At 35.0% G+C, this 25,647-nt stretch overlaps 1 protein-coding gene across 4 annotated transcripts in view; it reads right to left on the bottom strand.

Moving 5' to 3' along the window:
• Ptpmeg (protein tyrosine phosphatase Meg) overlaps positions 1 to 25,647 on the bottom strand; it is a 530,463-nt gene that overhangs the window by 28,320 nt on the left and 476,496 nt on the right. For all 4 annotated transcript variants that reach the window (XM_081740356.1, XM_081740357.1, XM_081740358.1 and 1 more), the window contains 3 exons: positions 10,041 to 10,217; positions 5,918 to 6,035; positions 3,257 to 3,502 (listed from right to left, as the gene is read on the bottom strand). In XM_081740356.1, the coding sequence (XP_081596482.1) occupies positions 3,257 to 3,502; positions 5,918 to 6,035; positions 10,041 to 10,217 (541 nt within the window). The remainder of the gene's footprint in view (positions 1 to 3,256; positions 3,503 to 5,917; positions 6,036 to 10,040; positions 10,218 to 25,647) is intronic.

Genomic DNA, 25,647 nt, shown 5'->3' with positions numbered 1-25,647 from the left:
AGATGATATTTTGAAAAAGAAAGAAAAAAAACATATACTTCTTGAACACCGGAAGTTATTCTTTAGTGATAATTTCGAAAAAAAAAAATAATTCGTCAAAAAATATTATGTTCAATATTTTACAGTTAGAGGATTGTATAAACTGCCAGTGCCTGTAAATTAAGGAATAAAATTCAATATAGGAATACTTCATGATTTGATGAGCACATGCACAAGATTCATGGTAGTTAGGATTTCGGTTCGATTCCATAATTATTGTTTGCGATATTAAATTTCATGAAACTTTATGTACGCTAGCTCCTTAATCAGATTTTCTTCGATTTTGTAGCGAGTGTTGGATGAAAAAAAGCTAGGAAATGGATAATGAAGATAAACATTAGCTTCATACGATACTTAAGCAATGTTCGAAGTGGGAAAATAACAAAGATGTATTTTAATATTTACCCAGGCACAGCAATAATCAAAATGTGAAAATTTCAATGGTAAATTCCCACATACAGTGGCGTAGGCCAAGAGGTGCTCTGGGTTTTACCCCCATCCCTTGAGCAAGATACTACGTAAAAATAATCATTGACCATATTATGATATGCATACAAATCCCTGATATGATTAGAACTTGGGAGATTGAACCTCCTCTCCCTTGAAGAAACTCTGCGAACGCCACTCTCAAACAACACAATTTGACATACATACTGTAATTCTCAGTACCAGCATATCATTTTTCACAGGTGACGTGCAGTGTCAACTCTATAAAACCAGAGCTGCAATGATATACTGGACACATTATCTCAGTTCGACTACTGGACTTATATACAGGTTAATGATTCTGCTAAGTGCTAATATATGAAACATTTCAAATAAAAAAAATCGATATTTTGATGATTCTTAACTGGGTTAAACTAAAGATGCACCGGTATATCTTTTTAGGACAGCCTATGCTTTTACTTCAAGTGTACAAAGCAAGTCTTGTAACATTGTGTACTAACATAGATCTAATTCATATCTCCATTCTTTTAATTTAAAGAGTGAGTTTCAAGAAACAATGTTTATTATTAATTACTGTGAAATAATACAATGTTTCGTGCAAAAATAGGAGAATAAACGAATGTACAGTTATGGAACTTGTAACTTCGCAATAGCCATTTATGTGATTTGTCATCATGTGAATGAGATTGAGACGTTTTAAAAGTACAGAAATACTATTGGAAGCTTCTAGTGAAAGAGACTCTTGGTACACTAAGAAGATGGAAGAATAACATAACGATGGATTGTATAGAAGTGGATAATCTTGATTGGACCGGTGTAGAAGGTGATATCAATGGAAAGCTTTTATTATGCGGTAACGCTTTTGAAGCTCTGAAATACCAGAATAAGAAAGTTAGAAGAGTAAAAGGAGATCAGTTATTGAATATGATTATTATAACAATTTTATCTGGAACAAATGACAAACTAATGTTTAATGTTTTGAGAAAAAATAATGTATGAAATTTAGAGAGTGGTAAAGAAGAGTAAGGCAATTTTAAAAAATATGACACTTTAATTGCTCTCGTAAACTCATTTAATTAAATTTATCGTGAGAACGTATTTTCATAGTAGAATCAAGCTTTTTGGTGCCTATTGCATAGATACAATTGATGATTGCAAAAGAGACTTGAATCCATTTTGTATACTGTTGAAATATTAAATAAAAGCTATTTAAATCTCTTCATCAGCCATCTTTCTGGACTAAACCCATAATTCAACGCTGTGTTTACAATATTGTTGAACTTTAGACTATGCAGAAAATTGTGTATGCCCCTAGAGAATCGAAAGATGTTCATGAACCAATTTAATGAAAAACAGATTCATTTTCGCAATTATTGATTCAATTATATTGCACCAAGAAAACTATATAAATACAGAAGTATACTTTTAATACTAAAATTTAGAAAAGTTTATAAATTTAACACTTGCTTCTACTATTTTATAAAGCAATATCTCATTAAAAGGACGAAAACTTGGGATACTTGGATGTATAAAACATATTACTTTTTCTTTTTTTTCATGCACGCGAATGCTTGCGTATCATGACGGAAACAAAACGGAGAAACTTTGGTGGTAATTTTGATTTTGTTTGGTTGTCATTTGTTCTGCATCAAACGCTCTACGAAAGTTTGCTTAGCCTCCTTCCTCCTGGGCTTGTGTTCTGGTGAGTAGCCCAATCATGCTGTACCTATTAATGGGAGTCCCTTTGGTTCTGGGAATTTCATTTCCACCCCTGCTTATACGCCAAATATTTAGGTGTGCAGTATATTTATTTATTTATTTATTATTCAGTAAGTTTTATACAGCACAAGGTCAATTAGCTGAAACTGTACAACATGAATAACGGAAAAATAAAAAAGTAAAATAAAAGAAATAATAAACTAACAAAACTAATACAGAAAAAGAAGGTTCACCTTTGAATATACAATATTCTCTTCAGTTGAATTCGAAAGTTTCGTTTAGAAGTAAAAATGTAAAAGACCTGTTGAAACAGTATTGTACTCATGCGCTAGTCTGTAAAACAAGGAGCGCTTAACAATTGATAACCAAGGTGTCTCGTAAGTTAGCAAATTACGAGAGCGAGTTCGCCGCGGAGGAACCCGAAAGTTGATCTGAGATAGTAAGAATTCAGAATCAATTTTCCCAATGACACTCTTACATAGATAAAGCAAATCAGCAGCGCGGCATCGTTTGTCAGAGGTACAAAGTTTCATTAAAGCTCCTTCATTGTTTCTGAGAAAGTTTCATTCACTTAACACGGGAATTCTAAATCTAACTATAGGAAGAAAGAAGTCTCGGACTGAGTCAATGCGAGACAGATTGGTACCTAGGTGGGTATTGCCATATTTCATACAAGTGAACAATATTCAATGAATGACATGATACATGACATAATGGCGTATATGACATAGCTGTTCGGCTCTCAAATTTCTGGACGATACGAAAGGTCTTAAAAATAATTATTAGTGAATGTGATACATTTTGCAGATTATCTGGCAAACTTTCTGAACTTTTGATATTCATAATCGTTTTTACGTTATTCATTAAAATTCAAAAAAGGAGCGGTGAGTTTAGGAAAAGCCTTAACCAAGTTTGAAATGGAAGGATAAAGGGAACATCGAAAACAAAAAAACAAACTACCACACTAACTTTCCCGGGAACAAACGGTAATTTTAGGGTATGAACATTCACTCGTCTCGAGCATACACTTCAATTCATATTGAACACTCACATGGCGAAATGTCTCTATAACGATTCTTGTTGATGTTTTCTGGTCTTTTGGCATCGTTCATGGTTAAACCAGGTTTCTTGCGGTATAACTGATCAAACTGAGCCATCACCGCTCCACTCTCCAGGCCTTCTGCGAGTAGCAACATGGATTCGGCGAGCGCATCGGCTCGAGGCACAGCTGTTGACACGTGGGGGACATCAGGAACATACTGGAATGGGGGCTCTTCCTCCTCTTCAGCTACGTATACTGAAAATATATAATAAGTACAATTATTAATGTATCACAAACAGTATGTGTTAAATTGGAAAATGAAAATTCACGAGTGAGAAAAAGAACAAAAGTCCACAAACAACTTCGTTAATTTCTGATAGTTTTTATTGCAAGCAGTATCTTAAATATATAATTTATCGTTGTAATAAAATCAATAATATATCGTTTACAGTGTCTCATAAAAGTGCTTGATGTAAGTTTATATTCAAGCTTTCTTTTCTAAACTCATTTTCCGAAACTGAAATGTTACATCTAAAAAATTAATTCAATTGATTGATTATGATTATGATTAGGTGTGCGTATTTTTTGTCGTTTTATGATGCCGTAGGCTTAGAAGATGAATTAGGCAATAATGAAGACCGTCTCGAAAATACTGGTTAGTTAATAAGAAACATCTTGAACTTATTAGAAAATTATTCGCAGAAGTTTTAAAATAATTCTTTGAAGTTTTAACATTATTCTTTGAATTTACATTCTGTTTGAAGTTATATTATTATTTTTTGAAAATTTATTACTATTGTTTGAAATTATAATGTTATTTTTTTGAAGATTTTAACTAATGTTTGAAATTTTAATATTGTTATTTGCAGTTATAATTCTATTTTTTGAAGTATAAATATTATTGTTTCAAGTATAATATTACTGTTTGAAGTTACAATGTTATTTTTTGAAGTTTTCAACATAATTCTTAGAAGTTTAAACATTGTTGTTTGAAGTTTTAATATTACTATTTGAAGTTATAAATACTGTTATTCTTTGGAGTTTTGATTAGTGTTTAAGTTTCAATATTAATATATTATTGTTTGAAGTTATAATGTTATTTTTTTAAGTTTTAATATTATAGTATAAAGTAATGTTGTTCTTTGAATTTGAACATTATTCTTTGAAATTTTAATATTATTGTTTGAAGTTTTAATGTTATTCTTCGAGGTTTTCATATTATTGTTTGATTTAAGCAACACTTAAAGAAAACTGAAGAAGTGGAGAAAGGACTGCTGAGCATCTTGATCGGAAAGGAGACATAAGGGTGTAAATAATGCGCTTCTCTGTGAAAGATTGAGCACTGAACCGGAAAAGGAAGACAGATTGGCATATGATGAAGGAACGAAATTACTGGCTTAAAAGTAATGCAGAAATATGGATATTAGAGAAAGATTACATACATGAAAATCAAATTCGTATATTTACAAGCAATTTGAATAGAACGTTTGGCCATATTAAGCTAGGACACTATTAACTGTATTTTATTATGAGAAAGCAATTACGGTAGTCAATGCAATTTGAAGTTTATTATAATTACAATGCTTTTGTAAATCAGTTACTGTTGAACCAATTCTTATATTTGATAATGAGACTAACAGTGGCGAAGGAATGTTCTTTTTATTTTATTTATTTTTAAACGAAACGAAACAGTTTGGACATATAAGTTTCAGATTTTTTCTTTGACTGAAGAATGGAACTGATTTCCCTTTATACCATTATAGGGATTGAGTATAAAAGATGGGAAAAATAGCGCTAAAACTATTTGCTGTCTTTTTCCATTCCCACAAATTAATTACTTCACTTCACTTCCCCTTACACCGTATTCGTCCGATTATAGTCGACCTTGAGTACATAACAACACGACCCAACTACATTTTGAAAATATTATACAATGATAATACCGTCATTTTCCAATGTTTTGACGTTAAAAAATCAACCTAGATTTTCTTAATATTTGTTTTAAATATGCTCATTACCTTACCATGCTCATTAATAACAAATATATATGGAAATGCTTAACCCTACTTTACAGGTTCGCCAGGATAACATCGAGATAACCAACACAAAGAACTCTTGTGATCTCAATGCACACTGAAATTTGATTTAAACTTACATCCAATACTGGATCGCATTGAATACGGGAAGTTTGTTGAAGACCGATTTGAATACAGCTTCGAAGAATAGTGAAAATACACTAATACCAAATTTCCGGTGTCAATAAAATCGAACCACAATATGACGCATTACTACGTGTATTATCTATTTCCTATATAAGGTTGCCCTTACTGAGTCACGCAACGGGACAATACGATAGCAGGAGAGTGATACAGATGGTACATTCCTGCGTTTTGAAAGAAACTTTCTTTTCTCTCTTTAACGTGAAGAACTAGGCTGTGATTATAATACGAATATGAGTTTTACGAAACTGTTTTTAGATTATTAAAATTATTATATTCGGGCCAATACGTATATAAATTGTGTTTAAAATATACTCTGAATAATGATAGTACCATTAACCAAATATGTACTAATCCTCTCTAAAGACCCTAAGTATAAAAATTAACAACAAAATGTGATTTAAAAGTGTATTTGTATCACAGAGAAATGTAAACCACTAATGATACTTGCCTTGCGGTCTAACTGTTAGAACAAGTTCACCAGTTGGAGAATCCCTAGAGGCTCTGATAAAACTAACTACTTGATCATGGGCCATGCCAGACACATCTCGTCCATTAATGAACAGCACCTGAAATTAAAGCATTAATAAAATAAATGTTTCTTCTCGACTATTAATGAATGATATCTGAAATTAAACCATTAACAAAAGAAATGTTCCTTTACATATAAAGCAAGAGAGTTTGTAAGTTTCAGTTGGTTACAGGCTAATTTTTACTACGCTTTGGCTCCATGAAAATTATCAATACTGTAAAAGATGGATTAAGGTGTGTGAAAGCATCTTTATTACATGAAAATTCTTGCTATTATTACGTATTTCTTTAGGACCGTTATTCAATTTACGAAAAGATGAATATATAGGGGAACTCTTGCTTCAAAGAGGTGTGAATATATTATTCAGTTGTACGAATTCAATACAGCAAATACAGACGTAGAAAGAGAATACTTTCTGAACCAATAAATGTACAAATACGGAATTTCGTATACGGAACTTTCCGGAACTTTCAATAACTTTCAATCAAGCATAAATTTTAAAAATTATATTCTCGAACGGATGAGGAAACGGGAGATTCAATATGGTGACAAAGCAGAAAGAGACAAGCCGTTTTAGAACTACTGAATGAACAGACATGAAATTTTACAAACGCAGGTGTATAAAGATCGGTTAAGACTTTATAAGACTCGCGAAATATTTATCGTCAAAGCCAAAATTATGTTGCTAATCACTGATACAGTGTTTTCTATTAATATAAAATTTATTTTAAAATTTGTCGTGTGCCAATTGTAGAAGAGCTGCACATTGCAGAGAAGGATTTCGACAACGCATGTTCATAAAATGTGCGATAACGCTCCGTTGCACACATCGCTCGCTGTCAGAGAGTTTTTGACTGGAAAGGGCATAAGCATGCTTCCCCAGCCACCATACAGCCCCGACTTCTCTCCATATGACTTCTTCCTATTTTCCTTTCCAAAATGAAAAGCACGTTAAAAGGACACCGATACGACTCCGTGTCAGACGTCCAAGGACCACAACGAAGATGCTAATCGACATTCCAGATAAATATTTCCGAGACGCCTACAAACAGTGAAAAAAATCTCTGGTCTCGTTGTATTGATGCCCAAGGTACTTATTTCGAAGAATACTTAATGTATTAAAAGATTTTGTCAAATAAAGTGTGTTTTTTTTACATTCCGACTCCTTACTTTCAAGACATACTTTATATATTTTACTTTGCAATACAAGGTAAAAGAACGGGAAGAAGATTGTGATTGATAGACAACACTAGAGAGAGTAAAAACTTAGAAATATGCAGAGGATCTTCCTTAGAAATACACATAATACTACAAAATTTAAGTTCTAATTTCCCACATATTGAAATGTTCCAATTAACGACTAGTTATTTGGGATATCTTACTATTACATTTTAGTTTCGATTTGATCGGTGAATCTTTTAGCAGCGTTCGAAAAAAGGAAAGAAGTTGATGAAGATGAAGAGAGAATCCAAATTTACGTAATAATATGATACTAATTGACTCTGGAAATATATTGTATATATACACAGGGTGTTTGAAAACAACATCGACAAATACATGTTTGAGAATCGTAAGGTACTCACGTGACAATTTTTGTAGAGGGAGTTTGGCAACGGGCATATAATTTGAAGTACTCACCAACTCTCTTTATAAAAAATGTTGCGGAACTACCGCAGGATTCTGAAACTTGGATATTTGGATAGGGCACATACTAGTTCCTATATAAAGTCTTGACCCAACTACAGTATTTTCCATAGTATTACAGTTACGGATCTTTAAAGTTCATATTTTCATGTTTTCGGCAGCCTACAACTCCGAAAGGAAGCATTTGTGCACCCAGATTGGTCTATACTTCTTATTTTGGTGTCAGGAATCACCTCCCAACGTTTGTCGGTGTTGTTTTGAAACATCCTATATATATATATATATATATATAGAGAGAGAGAGAGCTCAGACAAACTTCTTTTTTAAAAATTTTAATTACATTAATAAATAATGTTTCTAACTTCTAATGTATTGTTAATTATGTGTAAAATTTGAGCCAAATTAATATGAAACTGTTCTCTGGAAATAACTTGTGTGAAAATTTGGAAAACAGAGGCAATAACACTTTTATTTCAGGACACATTACACCTTCTCTAATAGTTTGCGTGCATTATAATTTGCCAGCTGTTTCTATGAAATACGTTCTCTCTATATAACTCACCGGGTCAGGGGCGTAAATAAGGGCCCTGAAAGAACAACTCTCTGTTTACGGTCCTTCAAGTAGCTTGTGATTAGAGAGAGAAATTTGCCATGTACATTAAATCTATTGGAGAGTTTATGAAGAAGATGAATGTGACTGACAGAATCAAAGGCCTTCGAGAGATCAAAGTAGATAACATCTAATTGAGTATTGTTATTCATACATTTGACTGCACAGGAAAGAAGAGTACTTAAGTTTGAGAGACTTGAGCTATTCGGTAGAAAGCCGTGCTGAGAACTATGGATGTAAGGTGAGGTGAATTTAAGTAGCCTGTCTTTGATTATTTTTTCGCAGATAATTGATATTACAGAAAGAAGAGATATTGGCCTATAGGAGGATACATGATCTTTAAGTCCTGATTTATATATTGGGGTCACGTGAGCTAGTTTCCAACTGGTGGGATAATACCCTTCCTTGAAGCATCTATTGAATAAGATAGATAGAGGAACCGCAAAACCTGAAGCAGTTTTGTTGAGAAAGAGAGTACTAATTTTATCAGGTCCAAGTGATCTATGTGGAGATAACGATAGCGTTTATTGGATTGGAGAAGAATATATCTTCGAGGAAGGGCTGGGAAGTCTGGAAGAAATACTGTTAGAAATCCTATCATCGCTTAAATATAAGAATGTCTAAAACAGAGAACAATTTTTCACTATTACCCTAGTATTACACACTACAGTAAATTAATCTTTTGTGAGCGCGTTGAGCTACTTACATCAGAGGTTCCATTTCTCAAAAAAGTTTCCAAGCGTTGTTTACAATTCATACATTATTATGAAGCAGAAATTCTATATTAATAATACAAGTGATTTGTAAATACTACTTCTAACGTGACTTGTATGGTTGTTACCCAAAGTGTCATTTAACTCAGCATGGTGTGCTTATTAAAAAAAACGAAAACTTGATTTAGAGGCCGTTCAAAAAAGTTGTGGCCTCTGATGTAATATACCCAATATATATTTCATTCAATCAAAAATTTTCTTGTACGCCTCATATCTGAAGAACAACATATGGTGTAGCCATACCAAACCTATCACTTAACTCAGTATGATGCGCTTATTCCATTAAAAAAAAAAAAAAAAAACTTGATTTAGGTGCTGTTTAAAAATTTTCTTGTACGCCTTATATCTCGAGAACTACATATAGTGTAGCCAAGCTTAAGCTATCAGTTACCTCAGTATGATATGCTTATTCCGTAAAAAGAAACTCGATTTAGTGGCCAAAAAATCCAATATATTACATGCAATCAAAAATTTTCTTGTACGCCTTATATCTGGAGAACTAGATACAGTGTAGCCAAACCAAGATTATCACTTAACTCAGTATGATGTGCTTATTCCGTAAAAAGTAAATAATAATAATAATAATAAAAAGCTCGATTTAGGGGCCGTTCAAAAATTTTGAGGCCCCTGATCCAAAAACTAATTATTGGTCAAGATCGCAATCTTTTGATGCATTTTTATCCTAATTTTTTTTATTCTTAAAATTCTTGTTTTCATTTTTATTATGTGATATTGTAAAGTTTTTTTTTTTTTTTTTTAATTAGCTCTACACGAATATATGTATTACAAGACTATTACATTTTCTTTGAAATAGGCTTCCAGATCGTAGAACTTGACGATTAACTAAACTTTCAGAAGCCCCAAGTGAGCTGTGATCCAAAGGGTGCGAACTGCTGTTATAAAGTCAAATATTTTCTTAATTGCAATTCATTCGCAAGGTGGTACTAAACTAGGATACTTATTTTTTTAAAAAAAATGCAGAATCGGACAAACGTTTACTGATATCCAGACATACCTGGTCTCCTTCGTTCAACCGTGGGTAACACCGATCAGCCGGCGTGTTGGGTGCTACTCGGGATACAAGTATAGGCATCTTCAGATCAGCTCCTCCTTTGACGTTGAAACCAAATCTACCCTGTTCATCAGCTCTCATTCTGATGGTTACTAAACCTCCGAGCGTCTCGTCTGGAAGCTAAATAGAAAATAAGAAGTTTTAATGCAAGGAATAATATCCGTTAACTGAAACATTCACAAATGCAGTTTCGAGATTAAACAAATCGATCTTACACAATGCAAAAGTCAAGTGTCACTTTTTTTTTTTTTTTTTTTTTGTTACGACCGAATGTCACAATTTCAGTAGTTGTTTTATTACGATCCTGGAACAACTACAAGGAAAAGCAACAGAAAAAAGCCTGAAGCTAGACCTGGATCTCTAACCTGTAGGCGTGTAGCTACCTACAACTACTCATATGATAGTTTCAATCAGTAACGGCTAATTCATAATACATTGCGATTCAGGATAAAATAAGAACCATACTTGGAGGCCATTTTCCATTTTTGGTGGGGCCGCGGTGGCTCAGTGGTAGAGCGTTCACCTCTGGTGCATGGGGTCCTGGGTTCAAACCCTGTTCCCGCCAAGTGAACTTTGTGGTGGACAAACACAGTGTGCGTGGGTTTTCTCAGGGTTCTCCCGTTTCCTCCCACTTTCTTCATTCCACCATTTTCATTCATTACTTATCATCACCGTCTCCTTTAGCCTAGCCAACATAACCGTGGGACGTAAAACTAAAGATTTCATTGTTTTTTCAGTAATTACTGAAAGACGATGGAGGAAGCATATATTTCTATGTTGTGATGAAAATATCAGCTTTGCTTTAGTTCTCACTTGTTCCGTTGTTCAACCTCACTTCTCATATAACGATGAGTCTCGGAGCAATTGAGGATACCGTCCCCAGAAATCGCATAATCACTCTTATCCCTGTTGAATCGTAATCGGGATATTTCGTCTGGGACGTAAAACTCAAAAAATAAATAAATAAAATAAATCATTTCCAATTTTGGCGACGGTTTGCTGGATGTGTTTTAGTTATACATTTTTCCTTGGAATGATTCTTTCTTCTGTTCTTTGTATGTATCTTTCAACTTGTTTCAGGCATCTACACCAATTAGGACATGAAATACTAACATTTCAAAAGAAACTCGAAGAAATATTTTTCTTTAAAAATCGGCGCGTTATTAACGCTCTCACCTTGCAGGATGCTGCAGTCAAAACGTGAAAAATCACATTGTAAGTTTGGAGGAAATTAAATTATTAATAGCAGAAGAATTATATGACCATGACAGATTACTGACAAAAGCAGGAAGCCGCATCTATAACAATAGCGATGTATCATAGGTATAATCCTCACCGTGATTTTTTTTTTTTTTTTTTTTTTTTTTTTTTTTTTTTTTTTTTAAGGATTTTCGTCAGATACAGCCTTTGACTTTCGGCCGCAGAATGGGCTTGGCAACCAAATGGTTACAGAAAATACGTTGACGTAGTTAAAAGTGACGCAGGTCGATACAGATATACTATGGTCAGCTATATTCTTCTTGTTATACATGCAATTTAAAAAGAAAATAGCAAATCATATATTTTCGCAGGCCGGATCCGACGCGGGGGTCGTCATTTGGCCATCACCATTTTAAACAATGGAAGAATTGTATCCACGTTCAAGCAATTCAATCGAAAAATCCGCTGTTAAGAGTTGCCTCTGTAAATAATTAGCAAAAGATTGTTAGATGAGAGGATAGGGGATACGAAACAAAGTGTCAGGAACATGTGTAAATCTGGTTGTCATTAGTAGCTGAATTGGCACTCGCCTCGAAGCAAGTGCTGCAGTTCGAGTCCCCGCCAGTCCATTAGCCAGACCTTTCTTATGCTTTCCACAGCTACCTGTTCTTATATGTGATCAAACCTAGGATCATACATATGGAACACATGATTGCTTTCATAATTTACTTTCCTTACATCTACTGTTGCGAGATACAAGACACGTATATTTATTTATTTATTTATTTATTTATGGTTACATATAGATCACAACAGGTATATTACCTAATGATAGTGACCTAGTCAGTTTGTATATAGTTAGAGCATGCATGAATTCACTTACATAATTACAAATACACATTTATAGATATGGCCATTTCAATTAATGAATCTTCAATAAGATTACACACTAGTTCTTAGAGAACGGTCATTATAGTAAATATGTCACGTTCAGGATTACTTTCAGCATAGGAGTTAAAAATATAACACATTCTCCTAATAGGTGACATGTATAACGTATTTGTTCTTGCAGTAGCTAAAAGAAAAGTAATACCTATAGTATACCTATACATGCTTTACATTACATACGTAAGAATTGCGAACACATAAAACGTCAAATTAACAAATAACTTAAGGACTTCGTTGAATCAAAACAGGGAACGCTCACTCTGCGTACACTCAATGATGCCACAAAAAATTGTTATTTTTCTTCTTAAATGATCAAAACTTTCTTTACTGAACTGAAATATTTTGCTTTCAAAAATTATGTTACGTGTTTCAGTACAAATTTCCTAAATTTTTAAGGGTTCTGAAAATAGATAAAAGTTCTCCTAAATTCTCAAACTAATTCGTCATTTAACTTTTAGTTCATAAGATTTCTGGATTACCAAGTTTCAAGGATACAAAACAGAAGTTGAAAACAGTAACGATTTGAGAATAAACTCATAACATTATAAAGAAAAAGGCTCACATAATACATTTGAACGCTTCATTTCGGAATACGAACAACATAGAAAAATCAGCTTGTAGAGTTGTATTTAGAAAACTGCCCGGAATCGAACTGTTCATCTCCAAGACAATATTAGTTTAAAATTTAGTTAACCAGATAAGAGGACGTGCAGTTTTAGGGTTAAACTGTCAGTTTCAAAAGCCTGAATTCAGGTAACGACGGCACACATTTTATATATTATATGCAGGGTGTTTCGAAACACCGACAACATTTGGGAGGTGATCCCTGACAGCAATATAGGACAAGAAGTATAGACCAACTTGGGTGCACAAATGCTTCCCTTCGGAGTTATATGCTGCCGAAAACATGAAAAATGAACTTTAGAGGTCCATAGCTCCAATACTATAGGATATACCGTAGTCAGGAAGACTTTACTTAGAAAACTAGTATGTGCCCTATCCAAATATGCAAGTTTCAGAATCCTACGGTACTTTCGCGTCAATTTTTATAGAGGCCGTTGGTGAGTACCTTAGGATTCTGAAACATGTATTTTTGGATAGTGCACATATTAGTTCGTAAGTAAGTCTTGACTCGACTGCGGTAGGTCCCATAGTTTTGGAGCTATGGACCTTTAAACTTCATAGTTTCATGTTTCTGACAGCCTATAACTCCGAAAGGAAGCATTTGTGCACCCAGGTTGGTTTATACTTTTTGTCTGATCTTGATGTTAAGAATCATGTCCCAAACGTTGTCGGTGTAGTTTTGAAACACCTGTATATATTAACAATTGAATGTTATCAAGAATATGTAATGATAAGTTAAATCGTAAAATATATTATTAAGTTCTTAATCTTTACCTATTTGAGATTCTTAACTATAATGTGTAATACCGTATTCACTTAACTTTAATTTTTCTGTCTTATTTGGATAATGTTCAGTCTAAGAGCGCCTTAAGGCGAAACCTCAAGGTCTTCTTAGTGTCTACGGACCACAATTTGAGAAACACTTATCTAATTTATTTTTTAAACAAAGAGAAATGTGGTTAAACTGTGATAGAAAGCTATTATTCTTATCGTACATGTTTCTTCTAGTGTTGACAGAAAGAGAAAATCTTCAGATTAATTCTCTTAATTTTTGGCTGTATAATTGTGTTTTTATGTTCAAACCAGATGTGATCATTTTTAGAAACAGTTTACTCAACTGAGAAATGTTTCTTTTTCGGTCTTTCCTTCGCCAATTCTCTTCTTTTCTTTACAGGATATAGAGGGAATGTGATTTTAGTTTTCTCTGGAGAAGCATTATGGAAAAGAATGTATATAGGCCTATGCATTATACATAATAAATGGAGGAAATGGCCGATTTTATATAACACATCATTTCCTTTATAGGTGCAAATTCAATGATATACAACAATGTTTTTCAAATTGTGGTCCTCGAGTTCTACCCGTGTGGTCTTTCTAGATTGAATATTAGTCCAAAAATTATAGAAAAAATAAAATTCAAGAGAACTGTGTATTACATCCTGTAGTTGAAAATCTCAAATATAATTTGGAAACTACATAATAAGCAAGCTCCTTTCATTTTCTTTCCGAGAACTGACGTATTATAAAATTTATGCAGCATTTTTTAAAAGCGGTATTGCATTGCAGTTTGCGATGCATCTTTGCATCTTTCATTATTACAACGAAAGCTAAGATAAGGAGCAAGCTGAGAAAATATTACTATTACTTCAAGAAACTATTCTTTGAAGGATCGGTTGCTGCAACAAAAAAATGCCTAGATTTCGGGTTACAAAACGGTTTTCCACTCTGTCTTTCCTTTGTCGGTTTGTTGCTAGTGGTTCATCCTCTAGACCTTCTCAGGTTTCGGGCCATCCTATCTTTGCTCCTGAGTGGGTAATTAAAAAGTCCTTTGAAGAAAAGGCGCATTGGCAGTAAAGAAAATAAGTGCAAACTATATAGGACCTAACCGACGTATGGTGTAGCATGAATATGGATATGGTTACTAAAAAAAACGCGAAAGTGCGTACAATAGATCACTGAAACAGCAACAGCATTCTTCAGCACTGAGACTATAGAAAAATACACTCATCTTTTTCTCTCTTTTCTTTTCGTTTTTCATTTAAAATACTGATATACCGACTGATGTACCGGATACCCATTTACACCTCTTGTAAAAACCAACATCCAGTGTAAATGGCATTGTGAAGTACTTTCGTATTTATTGGACTTCTTTTATGGATCTATAATTACTCATTATAGTACAAAAAATGCGATAAATGCGATCCAATTTAAATTTGTATTGCAATTTGCTAAACAAAATATATATTTAAAAAATGCTGCTACCTACCCACTGCATAAAAAGTTCTTGATAATCTTCAATTATTTAAAGAAAATAATAATAATTTATTTTATTAATACCAAAATAAAATTAAGGAATGCTCAAAGGATTTTCAAAGAAACGGTTCACAGTCAGTGCGCAGAACTCAAACTCCTGGCGTGCAAAGTTGGTCTTTGACCGGGCTCGCTCACCAAATATAGCCATATTTATTCCTTAAACGATGAACTACTTTGCCTACCAAAGTTCGTACACATCTGGCCAGTAGTTACTGAGAAACAAAGTACCACATACATCTAAAATGAAAGTATGAAGTCCAATATGCTACGCTAGGAGCTAAAAACAGAAGATAAATTTGCTTTCGAAGGAGTCAAGAGTATTTTTGATCCGCACAACATTATGAATAATAAAAGTTGTCCTCTAACTTGAAAGAAGTTTGAGAAATAATGATATTCAATGAGTAAACAAAAAGTAAACGACTGGACTATGATCGAATCGAGATTGTGGTTTGCCGTGCTGACATACTGCAACAGCGGAAGATCCATACAGATCATTTCTGTGAAAGTGTTTCATGTATAGATTCTTAAGAGGACTCTTCAAGTAAGACCGAATCTAAAGAGTAAAAAGGAGAAAATGGATGAATGTCATAAAACACGTAACACTTTTTTGGTTTCATCACTTTAAGGGTACATTTATCAGCTTGGCCTGTCTTCTGGAATACTAGGAATGTTGTTTTCCTTATATACCATTCGGAATGATACACAGTATATGGGAATAACAACCCTAGGCTTTCCGAAGGGACGATAGTCTGTGGAAGTACTATTGGGTCACTGGAACTAAGAAGAGTTCCACGTTATTATTGTGTGTCTGAATCTTGATTCAGTGAAACACAAATGTAATTAATTATCAGTAGCGGCCCCTTGGCAACGTCAGATTTCCGACTAGCAAACAAGACAGGCTGACAAGAGCGAAACAACCCACATATTAAAATTATTAAATAGAAACAGTAATTTTAAAATAGAAAAAAAAAACTTGCTTTTGGTCTTCTTTAAACCATACTCTACTTTGCAGTACATGGTTTCTTGAAAATACAACTGTTTTTGAATGAGTCTATCTTCCCTTTGGAAGAAGTAGGTCAAAAACAAAGAATATATGCATCGCATTGCCGGAAAAGTCATATCCTTACGGAACATGAAAGCGGGATACTGTACATATTATATGGAGTCACTGTTAAAAGGTAAAGGAATGTACGGTGATGAATCCAGGGATGGCCCGAAGAAAAAAGAATCATCCGGAAATTCGAAATTACCACCGGAAAATAATACTTGATTCCCTTCATATGCCATGTAAGTATTATTTTTATGTTTATGAAAGTAGTAAACGATCCATTTCATCTCGTACACAATATATTGGAGAGGCAAGACGTGTCCCCGTACCACGCCAGAGATGCCCATGTTTTTGTCAGATTTTATGTTTTATTTAAGTGACATAATTTCTAGCATTCCTTTTAAAATGTAAGAAAAATTTCACGAGTGATTTCGATAATACTACTTTCTCAAGGAACATTTTTCGAGTTTTATTTAGAGCGCTTATCTCTGGTGTTTGGTAACCCTGGTTCGATGCTCGACCAAATAAGTTTGTGGTGGACAACATCGTGTGCATGGGTTTTCTGGGGGTATTCCCATTTCCTCCCGCATTCTCATTCTGTCAAATTTTCCATCATCGTTCACTTGCCTTAGTCATGCATGTCCCTTAATCTAAAGAGCATAATCGTAGGACGTTATATTTCGTTTCATTTTCGACTTTTTATTTACCATAGATTGTTACATTTCTACTACTAAAGATTTGTCTATGAATGATATTTCATCCAAGCTTACCTTATGAGGACGAAGTATAAACTTACGGATTTTTAATTTGTGTTATCAGCCGTACTTGCTGATGCTGATTACATCGAGCACTCAGTTCATGCGTATGTGCCTCCACCTATTCATTACATAATTAAAATGCAAGAAGAAAACGTCACTAATGAAACACGGGACACTATAGGAATTATGTTAGGTTATAATGTAACCTACTTTCTCTTATATGAAACACACACACACACACACACACATACATACATAATCAAATGAAGGTTATTCTGAATACAAATACGTATACTACACTGCAGATAAACCGATAATATATTGGCTTTTTGTTGTTGTTGGTGGTGGTGTTAGTTGGATGAGAATTTAGCGTCCCTTTCAGCACGGAGGCTACATAAGACATGGACTTAACGTGGGATCCAAACCACACGAGCTCCCACCAGAAATCGAACCATAGTCTCCCCGCCATAGTAACTTATGCTAATCACATAACCATGAGAGAGTTCTAATAACACATTGTCGATTTCTAATTAAATTTATCAACTGAGAGGACAAAAGAAAAAAAGAAACAGCAAAGGGGACACTCACTTTTATGAAGAAGTACTTTTAAAATTTATTGACCCCGTCTATTACATACATTTATTCTTTTAACGCTACTTATTCTCAGATGTAAAGAACAACATAGACTAATGAATGTATCTACCGCAAGCCAGTATCTGTTATTTGACTTAATTGGGATTTAAATGTATTTATCCGTTGGCATATATCTCTGTTCACGAAAACTTCGTAAAATTTACCTAATTTCTTTTCTTTCTTCCTTGGTGTGGGTCTTTCTTCACGCTTAGCAAGCATGTTTATTGTCCGGGATTGGAATCCATCAAGAATAATATTACGAGGTAGAGAATTAGGAATTATATCGCGGGGGTTTCGGGCACCTTTGGCCAATTTAGCTTCTCATGTATGAGGGATGACGTCCCTCGATGATCACACTTTCCGGGGAAGTAGGGAAGGAAGGAAGCGGCTTGGGACCTTTATATTATAGGTACTAAGGTCCCATCCCAACATCTGCCTGGTGTGAATGAGAAAAATCCAGGAAAACCTCACTCAGGATGGTTGGCCCGAAAACACCGTTACACTTTTCGAACGAATATCCCCACTGGGACTCGAACCCGAGACCGCTAACACCAAAGGCGAAAGCATTAGCGACTACGCTACGTGGGGCCTCATTATCAAGAATATGGGGATAAAATCAGCCCAAGTTGCAAATTTTCACATAAGCATAACACGATAACAAAAGAATTTTTCACTAAATTCGGTAAAAAAAAAAAATATATGGTTTTAATGCAACATTTTTTTTTTATCTCATCCATTATTTGGGGTTGAAATCGATCAATATGACGGAGTAAAATTAAGTCAATTCACCCCAACTTGAAAGTTTTCTCATATGCATAACGAAATTAATTTTGCATAATATTTTAAAAAAATGTACAACTCACATTTTCTCTGAAGCTTCCCAATCATCCCTTCAGCTTGGAGTCAGTGTGAATTCTCCCCCCCCCCCCTCCTCCGCGTGATTTTAACGATACAAACCGTGTGTTTTGTGTGAGATTTGAGATTTGCTCACATTGTTTGTGACTGAAATTAGTCAGAACTCATTTTTTTCTTTAAAAAACGCATGTTTAATGATAATGTTTCAATAACGATAATTACTATGAATTTCGTATATGCTCTATTTTGAGAGCGTTTTCTACAAAACTACTGTGTGTTTAATTCTTCAACATGAACTCAACCATGACAACGTATCAAACAAAAAGAAAGGAATAACATTATATTTTGGAGTTATCATCACTCACTGAGCTCACACCCATGTATTCGTATTATCGTTACAAATATTATCTACAGTAGACACATGAGGAACTGAATGGAAGTCGTAGAAATTCATTGTAGAAATCATAGTTGCCTCACTACACGGACATCCTGTATTGCTGCGTGGGTTTTCTCGGAACTGTCCTTTTCCTTCCATCGATTTGATTCCAACAAATGTTTCATCATCCTTCAGTTACATTTATCATCCTCTCTCCCCCAAATCTAAAGCATGAGATGTCACAATAATAATAACAATCATTTGGACACAACTAAGAACGTTATCTCATTTATGCAAGTATCTGGTTCTTCAGAAGTTTTCAGGAAATCAATAGATTTCTAAATTTCGCACTACACGTCTACTCGAGATGATGATGATTAATTATTCAATGGAGCCCCTTGTCACCAATAGGACATTCAAAAAGAGAAATAGAAAGAAAAAAATGCCACGAAAGTATTTCGATGCTCTAACATAGCGTTTTTCAAACTGGAGATCGCAAGAGGGTCTTGTGGGGATCGCGAAGATAAGCGGAAGAAAAATATAATTAGAATCTAACACCGGAAAATATTTTTTAAATATTATTTTGAATTTTGTTTTGATAGGCATACTTTCGTTTTTATACATACTGTTAAGAGCAACAAAAAATAAGTCTACCAAACATTTTCAACAGGTGCAGAGTTGTTTAAAAATCAATTTAAATGAAAGAGGTACGATATAAAATTAATGAGAACTCCATATTGAAATACCAGAAAAATACAAATGCAATAATACCTGCATATTGAAATACAATTAAAACTGAAAGCTAATGAGATATCTGAGCATGATGTGATTTCACTAGTGCGGCAATATCCGGTTCAATCTTCGTGACGCATATAATCAAGTCATTTAAAATACTCAATAACTTTCAGACAACTGCCCAACTTTTTTTAAAAACGTAAATTAGAAATAACTTTATCTTTTTATCATATGACCCAAAATTAAAGGAGTTACGAAGTTTAAAATTTTCAAACGGCCTCCATTTTGAAACAGTATGAAGAATCGGATTAGATATTTGTAGTATGAACGAACTGACCAAATTTGGTTTTAATCCAATAGCTTTTAGAGAAGTTACTGTATCCACTATATACAAGAAATGGATTCTACTATTACAGAAATGGATGAATATCGTGAGATCTCCGCAACAGGTATATTAAAAATTTCACACAAGCCTATTACAAACCAGAAATTATAAGGAGGGTCGCTGGCAAGAGGATGAGATAAAATGGGGGTTGTGATAAGAATTAGGTTGAGAACCACTCTAACACAAATTGATTATTAACAATACTAATAAGAAAACTTTTCTATGCAAAATGTTCAAGCACTTTAGCTTAGCGTGCAGAATTCGGTATCGATAACTGCTTCGGACGCATATCCGTGTAAGGTTTGGATAGAATCCCACCTTAAACAGTAGGAAATAGATCTAACTTCAGTCTTTTGACTGATAGGGATTAAGCGTTGGGAAGCCGTTATAGTTGGACGCTTTACCCATCTCAGGAAAAATAACGACATTAAAGAAAGAAGAAACCGTTGTGAATACCACAGAAAAATTCTTATTGGTGTATTCCAGTGATATATTTGGTCTAGGAATTAATTCGTGCGGGTGGACAAGAGATGGCGCAACGAACGGAGTGTCCCACAGTTCCGTGTATCCACACATGTGTTGCAAACCCCTGTCATCGCGTATCGTTCGTAGTATAGGGCAGTGGATTAAAGTGTCAACAACACCAGTTTGTAGTTAAGTGAACATGGCGCAATTTGTGCCTGATAAAGTGTTTTTGCGGGGTGTCCTGCTGCATTACTTTAACATGCAGAAAAGTGCGACTGAAAGTCATCGTATTTTGGTGGAAGTGTATGGTGACCATGCTCTAGCTGAGCGAACGTGTCAGAAGTGGTTTGCACGGTTTAGAAGTGGTGATTTCGGCTTGGCAGACCAAAAGCGAGCTGGACAGCCAAAAAAATTTCAAGACGAAGAATTGACAGCATTGCTCGAGCAGGATTTGTGTCAAACGCAGGAACAACTTGCAGCAGCATTAGGCGTTGATCAAACAACAGTCTCCAAACGCTTGAAAGCCATGGGAATGATTCAAAAGATGTCACATTGGGTTCCACATGAATTGAAAGACAGAGACGTTGAAAGACGAAAAACCATTTGCGAATTGCTGCTTCAACGACAGAGCAGAAAGGGGTTTCTGCATCGAATTATTACGGGTGATGAGAAGTGGATCCATTACGAGAACCCTAAACGAAAAAAGGCCTGGGTGAAACCAGGTGAACCAGGTCCATCACAACCAAAACGAGATATTCACTGTGCAAAGGTTATGCTGTGCATATGGTGGGATATGAAAGGTGTGGTGTACTATGAGCTGCTGCAACCGGGTGAAACTATGAATGGAGAACGTTATCGACGACAATTAATGCGTTTGAAGCAAGCTCTGACCAGAACACGACCAGAATGGGAGAACAGACATGATAAACTTATTGTTCAACATGATAACGCTCGCCCACATGTCGCAAAACCGGTCAAAACCTATTTAGAAAATGTCGGATGGGAAGTTTTACCCCACCCGCCGTATTCACCAGACGTTGCTCCTTCGGACTACTACTTGTTCGATTGCATGAACAACGATTTGATTGGACAGCGGTTTACTTCTTCAGAAGATATCGAAACATGGGTCTCTGACTGGATCGCTTCCAAGGATGAGGACTTCTTTCGCCACGGAATCCGTACATTGCCTGACAGATGGGCGAAAGTGGTGGCTAGCGATGGACAATATTTTTCTTAAGGTATTTATGTATTTTGTGTTTGTACTACAGCTTCAATGTGTGCGTACCAACCGCACGAATTAATTCCTAGACCAAATAGAAGTCCTCCAGATGAATATCAGTGAAGAAAATAGTTACGAGTACAAAAAGCAGAACATCACGCACACTGAAAAGTTTCCATCAAATCAAGAAAAAGGTTAAAACCACCTTGGCTTGTGTAATTAGAGGGAGTTTCTAAACAAATCAGCCTTGACAGTATACGTAAAAGTCTTCTATCCAGAGAACACACGCAAGAATATACTCCGGTAAGACCCCAACACAGCTTATCAGGGTCTTTTCCCACAATCCACAACAAATGGCCAAACTAATACGATTTGGTGTTTTTTTTTTTTTCAATTATCATCATCAAATAAAAGAATCTAAGGGCACGGCCTGCGCACTTTCGTGCTGAAACTGTTGTAAATATGGCCACTCCACTGAGCAATGTCGGAACATGAAGACCTGCTATCGCTGTGGTGAAGCACATAGCAAACCATCGAAGAAACTACTCTATCAGAATTTCTATGCCTTATGCACAGTAAAAAGTTAGCAAATGGACGCAAGAACCTGCTTCCTGTGACCATTCGAAAAGCCCTAACTTAGTACAGAGGTAGATTCAAGGGCGCCGATTTCTCTATAAATTTGGGGGGGGGACATTCAGGTGCAGACGGCATATATGAGGATTTTAAGACAAATTGAATTGAAATTAGGCCAACTATTGTATATTCATAAATCAAATACGGGGGCCCACATGAGCTTTGGGGGGGGGCGAGCCCCCTTGGCCCCCCAGGATCGGCGCCCTTGGGTAGATCTGACACCCATCACGAACAATCCATCGCTCTTCAGGCCGATAATACTCAAAAATAAAATGGTCCTTTCGAGGACCAAGGCCTACCACGCTTAAAACCAACCTCACAAGAAACAGAAAGAACAGCTCTCAAGCAGTGACAAGGAATTTTGTAAGAGCAGAAGCAAAACAAGAGACTGAAAAAATGAAAACAGCAACCAAACTTGAGAGTCCTAATAGACGAGAAAAATACAGAGAAGCCGTCGAGCAACTGACTTGCATCATCATCAAGCAAACCATAAAAGAAACAATCCACGAAATTATCACTTGGGTCTCATGAACATTAAGCATAGTCACATCAAATGAAGATAAGAAGAAACTTTGCCGAGCTATTTCTGTAACTTCGGAGAAGATACTCTACCCAAAATCTAGATCAACATAACAGATAGCGGTTTCTTTTCTCTGCCAGCAAATTACCATACACAGCATCTCATTCATCGAACCTGTATGATGCAACTCACCAAGAACAAAAAGTACCGGTATAAATGCCAAACTACATCTGAGCGATTCTCGGACAGATTCAACTTAGGAAGGTATAAAAAGCACCATATGCAGAGGAAATCCAGCAAGACAGGAGCTACACCAACCACGATATTGAAGAACTATGTACAGACCAATTTGTGCCACCTTTCCGTCAGAGTAATGAAAGAAAAGACGTTTAAGAGGTAAACATATGTTGTTCGGTTCGGTTTGACTAAGCAACAAGATTATCGACAGGCACTGCTTTTATCCTGGCATCTTTCTTCCTGAAGTCTAAGAAATGAGATTTCTTTAGTCATTTTTATTTTTGTGTTTACAAAATGATTTTTTCAGTTTAAATCGATTTGAGACTAAAGCAACGTTATTACACGAATTTAAAAACGAGGTATATCAACAGTTTGCAGCATCTGTTTTTTTTTTTTTTTTTTTTTTTTTTTTTTTATTTGTTTAGACTTTGATGCTAGCACTCATGGTTCCCGTGAGTACGTAAAGGAAAATATAGAGTCCCAGACAGGATTTTCTAAAGCAAACTTGGGCCACAATTGCAATGACTTCCACCACATCTGAAAGGGTCTTATGAACTTAATATACGTTATCTTTGCTCGCAAGGATAAATTGCGTAATGATGTCCATCAGGATATTAGGATCGTCTTTCACACAGTTCAATCTTAAAAAATAATGTCGACTCATGGTAGCCCTGATGTTGCTATTCTGTGGTTGATACCATAGGCGTGAGCAGACTCTTGGATTGGGGGGGAGGAATCAATAGCGGTACTCCTGAAGATATGCAACCACCTTGTAATAATTACTTTCTTTATAATTTAATTTTTATTTTCATTTGCCCAGAGGATGTTGAAGTATCTTGGAAGGTGGCGGTTCCAGGAGCCTGAAGATAGTGTATTAGCTGTGTGTGTGTGTGTGTTAATATACTGCTGGAGGAAACAAACTGAAGAAAGACTGAAATATAATTAAGTCGGGAAATTTTGGTCGAGTATTGCAAAGTTCAAAGTGTTACTTTGTATAGCGATGATTACAGACGTCTTTCAGGGTCCGTTTTCGTGAAATATAATCCTTATTAGCTGAGAAAATAATTTTAAAAAATCGAAAAAAAAAACGCAATGCCAAAACATTAGGTGGGGCGAGCGCCCCCACGTGCGCACGCCTATGGTTGATACTGTACCAAAAGCAAGAAGCAATTTTGAGACAAGTATATCAGAGGATATGTTGAAACAGAAAGCAATATTTTAATAATGATATTTCAATCAGAAAGAAATATATCACTGTTACTTAACACGTCATGAACTTCTACGCAGTAATAATATCATTTAAAGATTCCGATTCGCGATTGACCTTAATGTCTAGCACAAAATTATATCTCAAATTCATTTCAAAACAAGTTCAGCTTACAAGTCTAGCTTAACAGGAAACGGATGCAGAAATGACCACATGATGTCTTATCTACATATCACAAACACACACACACAACACAACACAACTACTTTTAAAAAATATTATTTCGAAGATGGACACTTCTACTTAGGAAGAATTAGAAATTAATTTATTCTAAACCAAATAATTCATAAAAGTTTTGTTTGTATCACTTATCTGTGAAAGACGCGTCATACGTGTTTGATAAGAACTGTTTATTGCCATTCATTCACAGTAAATACTTTTAAAACTTTTTTCTTTTGGATGATAGCCATGTCAACAAAGGTACTATGTTTCTGCTTGCCTCAGTCCCTTACAGTTTCATATCACATGATTCTATTCCTATTCTTTAACACACACACACACACAAATTAATAATCTATTACTTCAGCATTTTATCTTGGAGACATCTGCTACAGATTTGAGTTTATATACGAATCAAGAACGGCGTAATATAATGATATACTTCGTAGTTAGGCTTTATATTAGACATCGGGCTACGATATGTTTTTATTTGTGATTCTGACCGTTGCTACTAATTTGATTTTTATTATTATTATTATTATTATTATTATTATTATTATTATTATTAAATATTCTGCCTTTCGGCAGGTCCTGGGACTAGTGTTTTTTTTTTTTTTTTAATTTTAGATTTAGGCCTGGAAATGTTTTTCGATCCTCATCTTCCTCTTCTACTCCCAATATTTTCTTCTATTTTTTAAATCATCGATTACTTGTGTTCTTCTTCTTCCTATTTTTCGCTTTCCTTCCATCCTTCCTTCTATGACGGTATGAAGAAAATTTCTTCGCAAGATGTGTCCAATCCAATTGGCCTTTCTACGAAGGATGGTGGCCAGAAGTATCCTCTTTTCTCCTATCCGTTTTAAAACATCTTCATTTGTTGCTCTCTCTGTGCATTTTATCTTCTTCATCTTCCTCCAACACCACATTTCGAAGTCCTTTAAATATTTCTTCTCTAACTTCCGTAATGTCCAAGTCTCTGAACCATACAGTCCAATGCTCCAGATATAGCACTCGACCAACTTCTTCCGCTAGTTAAGAGTGATCTCTTGTTGTTGAATCTTCTTTGGCTATGACAATTTTATTGCTAAATAATTTTGGCCATAGTTTTACGTAAAAATTGAAGCAAATGTCTGTAAACCAAAATGTTTTGTGGTTATGCCCTTTAAGCTGAAGGA

This window comes from Thermobia domestica, chromosome 15, assembly GCF_964235325.1.
Source record: "Thermobia domestica chromosome 15, izTheDome1.hap1.1, whole genome shotgun sequence".
NCBI classification, from domain to species: Eukaryota; Metazoa; Arthropoda; class Insecta; order Zygentoma; family Lepismatidae; genus Thermobia; species Thermobia domestica.
Note: the sequence above shows the minus strand (reverse complement) of the source record. Positions and strands in the feature narration are given on the sequence as shown.